The sequence below is a fragment of the Ictalurus punctatus genome, chromosome 2 (assembly GCF_001660625.3).
Source record: "Ictalurus punctatus breed USDA103 chromosome 2, Coco_2.0, whole genome shotgun sequence".
Lineage (NCBI taxonomy): Eukaryota > Metazoa > Chordata > Actinopteri > Siluriformes > Ictaluridae > Ictalurus > Ictalurus punctatus.
Window position 1 is genome coordinate 24,930,360 of NC_030417.2, and position 6,000 is coordinate 24,936,359.

The window sequence follows — 6,000 nt, forward strand, 5'->3', positions numbered from 1 at the left end:
TCATATAACCTCTTTTCCTGGTTGTTGTCTCTCTGTTAGAGGAACACAGCTGGCTGCACGCAGGTCCTGCAGGCAACATTTACCTGGACCAGGGCTTCCAGCAGCTTGCTCAAGTTCTGAAGCTGCCTTCCATGGAGTCTGCCCTGGAAGAGTCTCAGAAGAAGGCCTCTCTGGTGGGCAAGGCTCTGGAGGGTTGGGTGGACAGCTTAGTGGGTGCCTTCTGGGTAACTGGAGGTATGTGTTCCACTCAGACCTCCCTCTGTCCCAGCGTACAGCTGTGTGCCAAGACTAGCTGGAGCTCTTTGTCCCCAGATCCTAAATCTGAACTTGGTGCGGTCAAAAGCAACGGCCGCATCAGGTAGCCCGAAAGATTTGGACTGAACAAGGGTGAGAACACTAAAGTGAATCACAGGGGAGAGGAGGAGCCCCTGGGAGTGATGTTTACGGAATATGGGTCTCTCGGATCATCCCACTGTTTTCTGCTCAAGGCACCTTTGTCTTGAGGATTGGTGTTGGAGACAATCTAAGAGAAGAATTAATTGACATTTGCACATGAGAACTTTTTTATAATTTTAGAGAATCATTGTTCATAAACGTGTGTCCATAGGCAGTCTTGATTTGACTGGATTGATGATACAAAGCCCTTAACCTCAACTTCTTAATTTTTCTTTTTCTTTTTTTTTTTTCTTCTTTCTTTATTATTTTTTTTTCTCCTATTTTCAGAAAAAAAAATCAGAAAAGTGCACATTTTCTTCTATGTATACAGTAATTGTCGCCTTTTTTAAATGTAAGTTTTACTACCTGTTGAAGGTCAATGTATGGAGTCGTGCAGCCCAGTGGTTCTCATAGTTAAGGTGTGTGAAGCGTAGCCAGGGGGTCAGTGAGTCACTTCTATTATTTTGTTTTATTTTGTGTTGGAAATCACAACCCAGCATTATGAAAGCTGTTTGTATACATTATAACTGTGTTCTTATTGTTCTTAGCCAGTTTGATTGGTTAGATTAATTAAGTAGGTTTTAATCCATTCTCAAGAACTCAAAAACAAGTAGGTCTATACCTAATGTTAGCAAAGACCTAATGTGTGTTACAGGGTTCCCTGGCTGCAAAAATTCTAGCCTGTAATTTTTTTATTATTTTTTTTAATTGTTTTGATATCCAAACTTCAGATGCCGACTGATTAAGTGCACTTTACTGTAAGAGAACTGTCTGAATTACAGACTAGGTGGAGCTTATGCAGTCACTCTGGAGATCAAATGATCAGTGGCTCCATTTAAGGATATTTCAAGTGCTGCTCATAGAGTCACACTTTCACTATGTGGATCATGTAGTTTGGGAAATGAGCAAAGCGAACAAACACCACCAAATATCCGTCCATCAGAAGAAAAAAAAACTGTTGCGTGTATGTGTTTGGTAATGCTGTGACTGACTCCTATGTGTGTTTTGGTATGGCTTCTTTTGAAACGATGCTGTATAGATTTTATATAGTTTACCACTGCGTTGTGTTTTATTATTGTTAGAATTTTTTTTTCTCGTTTAAAAGCTAAAGGTGCCGCACAAGCACACGGGTGGCATCACTAGCAGCTGAATGAGCTGACCCTTCTGATGATTAGTGGAAAGACAGCTTTTTCATTGTCTTGCCCTCTAGATGTAAATGCCATGAAGGCCAGATCTTCCACTACTTCATGATCGTTGGCCATCTCATCTGTAATTCCTAAAGGTCACATTGTCCTAGACACGGACGATCACACCGGCGCCTTGGTATGTGCCCGTTTTATTGCAGAGTTATAAAAGGAGGCTCCTGAGTAACACAGTTTATTACTGTTTCTAAATCTTAGTTATGTGCATATAGGTTTCTGTTTCAGCCTGCAATGCAGTGCATCCTCATGGTTCACAGTTAAGCATATCAATGAAGTATGGCATTGTTCATTTGTCCTATCGTGTCATATGGTATTTTAATTTTCTTCAATGTTTGCACAAGCTTTTGGTTCTGAGATGGGAATCCAGTGGTGGACAAATCATAAATCCTTTAGCTAGCCCAGCAGGCAAGTGAAAGTTCTAATGTGATGAATAGACCTATGATTTGGTCCAATTGTGTGAATGACACTGCTAAAAATAGGTAGCCAACGTAATCTAATAAAGTATGGCCAACTAGTTAAGTGCATTAATCCAAACACAAACGAGAATATATAAACTCCAACTCGCCCATAGTAATCATCCTTATCCTGGTAATTATGTCTGAAGAGGCACATCAAAAAGTCAGCAAGTTGTTTGGTCAGTGTTTTCTCTTCATGTCGCACATAAAAGATATTATTTGAGACTCGACTGCGTGTAGTAAGCAGGAGAGTTATGCTGCATTTTTCTATTTGAATGATTTTATCAGGGTTTCCACAGATCTGCACGTTTCTGGTTCTGAAGAGACCATCCGTATATCATCCATGTATACTAATTTATTCAACTACTAACTTCATGCCACCGATTACATTTTGTTTAAATAAACATACCAAATAAAAACATTTGTTTTGCGAAAATCAAGTGTTTTTGTTTTGGATTTTTTCCTCTAGTTGTTGGAATGAGAAGGGGAAAAAAAAAACACTAGTGGCCGGTATGAACAAAAACTAATAGCCTACACGTCATCATAATCATCATCTTCTGGGAACACAGGCTTGTGATTTGTCCACCTATGAGATGCATTACTGAATGGGTCTAACTGGCTTTTTTTGCCAAGCCAATAATGCTAATAATAGTTTTTTTTTTTTTCTTCTTCTTCTTCTAGACTAATATTTCAATTGGTTGTGACTTTCTGTCTTTACACACTTGCTTCAGAGAAGCCTATTGTTTTAGAACAATAAATGGTCTGTGTGTGTAAATGTATACATACATATCTATATAAAGTGGTGCATTGTCCGAATCAATGGATTATTTTTGTATTTATAATTCCTCCTGGAGAGGGAGGTCATATTTTTGTGTTAGTCATGTCAGGATCGCTGCTTCACTCTAATGTTTCATGAACCTTGTTGTGCATTATCTGTGTGTCATGAAATGGGACCTCGATTGGAGTTGTTTTCTAGAGTTTTAAAAGACATTGTGTTGAGTGGCAGAGATCGCTTCACTGTCAATTCAAGTGTTTGGAGAAATATGGTGAAGTTGAAGAGCAGAGATGTTTCTGTTCCAGGCACAATAAATATGAACTCAATGGTACACTGTGATTGTTTGTTTGCCGTTATTGCCTCAACTATCCCTTGCTCCAGATTTCAGTGTTTTCATTTTAACGTTTGTGTCTGAACGACTTGGAAATACTTTGATTTACGACTTGCAGTAAAGATGTAAATATCTTTTCTGAATATGCATCTACACTTTTGTTCCATTGTGAAAGCATTTGTCACGGTAACGTGTCTACAATGACAAAGAACGCAAGTACGCCTAGGCTAAGACACACTGGTCTTTTACACTAATCTAACCTAATAAAGCCAAGATCATTTTATTTATATGCAGAGTCTCTAGATGTTAACTGAAAAGGTCTCAAGTTCTCTATTGAAATTGTTGTGTAATAGATCACTGCAATAAGTCCCTGCTGTACCTAGAAAACATATAAACCTTTCTTCATTCTTTGTATTGTATAACCTGGATTTAGATGAACAGGCAGAAATTATCGACCATGGAAAAAAGTGCAATAATAACACATTGAGCTGTTATTTCAGGTAGCACAATCTTAGGGACTGTGCCGTGCTTGTTGGTGTCAGATCGGCTGGTTTGATCATTTCAGAAATTGCTGAGCTCCTGTGATCTACGCACGCACGCACGCACGCACGCACGTACGTACATGGTCTAGAGTTTACAAAGATTGGTGTGAAAAACCAAAATAATATTCAGTGAGGGGAGAAATATCTTAATGGAGGTTATGGCTAAAGGCTATGGTAACTCAAAGAACCATTCTTTAGAACTGTGGTGGACAGAAAAGCATCTCTGATCACATCAAACCTTGAGATGGATCGGCTACAAAAGCAGAACACCACATCAGGTTCCAGTCCTGTCAGCCAAGAACAGGAATCTGAGGCTACACTAGGCACAGGATCAGGAAACTGGAGTTATCACCTGGTGTTTTTCCAGTCTTCAGTAGTCCAGTTTTAGTAAGCCAATGATGAGTGTTTTGGTATGTAAAAATTCTGGTATTGGTTTGAAAACGGATTCAATAACCAACACACAAAAAGAAAAGGTCAAGGGGCAGTTTTAGGTACAAAACCCATCAAAGTGCATAGAGTGGAGGAGGAACAAACAGCAGTCACAGAGTGCATTTAGCCACTAAAGTAAGATTCTCTGCCAAAGCAGCTTACATTAATGAAGCATTATACCACACTTAAAGGCTGCTATCTGTCTCTGAAGAGAGTAACACTCTGGGTTCTTCACTCTGTGTAGAACTTTAGAGTGTCAACATAATCTAATGAGATATAAATTGATTTATCTGGAATAAGTGCTTTTCTGTGTATGTGCCCCATTTACTTTGATAAAGACCATTTGTTGTATATTCTCACATAATAGGTTTGGTCTCAATAAAAAATAGTCTGTGCATATATTGATCTTGATATATTGCATTGTGTTAAATGAAAAATCACAAATGAAGACACTAGAACATGAGCTTTAATCTTGACATGCACCAATTTTTTTTTTTGGCAGTTATGTGGTGATCACTGATTCCAAGCTGAAAAATTGTTTGAACCTAGTGTTTGAGGGAAAAGAATATATGAACATGCATCCAATGCGACCATCCTCCTTCTCCACTGTTATCCCTGATCCCTTAACATTTTTGCCTGAGATGCTTTAGTCAGAATTTGGCAAATACAGTTTTTCTTGCTTATTCCTGGGTGCACAGATAGCATTACCGCCTTACAGACCCAGGGTTACCAGTTTGATCTCAGCATGGGTTTCTCTCTCTGTGGAGTTCTGCATGCTGTATCCTAATCATATTGCTTTCTAGTGGAATTTAAAGCACAGGTGAGTAAGGTGTAAGCGAGGGAGCAGCTTGTTTGTGAATGTTTACCAAAGTTGTATATTTGAATTTTGAAAGCCATACACCAAGACAGCTATTGGTGTAGAGTTTTTCTTTCTTTCCTGTTGGATTGTTGCCTGTGGATGTATGGGATGCTCAAACAAGACAAATGACAGTAAGAGTAGTAGGTAAAAGTTGTTATATATCAGGCCACTGTCAAAGGATTTAATTGAGCAGTTTGAAGGAAATATTTGAGAACTGTCTTTCCTAATTAATTGAAGCCATTCCATTTGGCTTGTAGGGGGAACTCTGGAAATGTTAAATGACTCTGAACCTCAGGAAATAAAAGAGAAGAAGTCAAAAGCACTACTAGAAATAATAGCTGAAAAGTCAGCTAACATCAGTCCTACAATATCAGTGATTTCTCAGCAGAGCAAGGCGAGGGTCAATCCTAGGCAAATGTGGGGTTTTTTTGTTTTGTTTTGTTTGTTTGTTTGTTTGTCTTTTATTTATGGGGTAGGGGTATTCATTCATTCATCTTAGGGTTAGGGTAAAGGTAAGTGAAGTTTATCCTAGTCAGGTTAGTAGTGGATCCGGAGCCTATCCCAGGAACACTGAGCACAAGGAGGGAATGCATCCTGGATGGGTCACCATTCCACCACAGGTGCAATTTATTGTAGCCACTCCACCACATTCAGGGGTGTCCAATCTTATCCAGCAAAAGCTGGTTTTCATTCCATCCAAACTGAAACTACACCTGATAGTCTACTGAAAGTCAATATCACCTCATTAAACAGGTGGAATCAGGTGTAGCTCCTGCTTGATTAGAATGAAAACCTGCATCCACACCAGCCCTTTGGACACACCTGACCTACTGGCATATTTTTCAGAGATGGGAGGAAACTAGAGAAGCTGGGGAAAACCCAGATGGACATGTGGATAACATACAAAACAAACCAGGGACCCTGGAGTTGATAAGACCCTGGAGCTTAAATACAGATGAGATAATCCCAAAA

The 6,000-nt window shown here is 39.2% G+C and overlaps 1 protein-coding gene across 2 annotated transcripts in view; it reads left to right on the plus strand.

Annotated features, from left to right (window-relative positions):
* The window catches only part of xylt2 (xylosyltransferase II), a 32,885-nt gene extending 29,687 nt beyond the window's left edge, over nucleotides 1–3,198 (plus strand). For both annotated transcript variants that reach the window (XM_017456490.3, XM_053674291.1), the window contains exon 11: nucleotides 40–3,198. In XM_017456490.3, the coding sequence (XP_017311979.1) occupies nucleotides 40–362 (323 nt within the window). In that variant the 3' untranslated portion in view covers nucleotides 363–3,198. The remainder of the gene's footprint in view (nucleotides 1–39) is intronic.
* The last annotated feature ends 2,802 nt before the right edge of the window (nucleotides 3,199–6,000 follow it).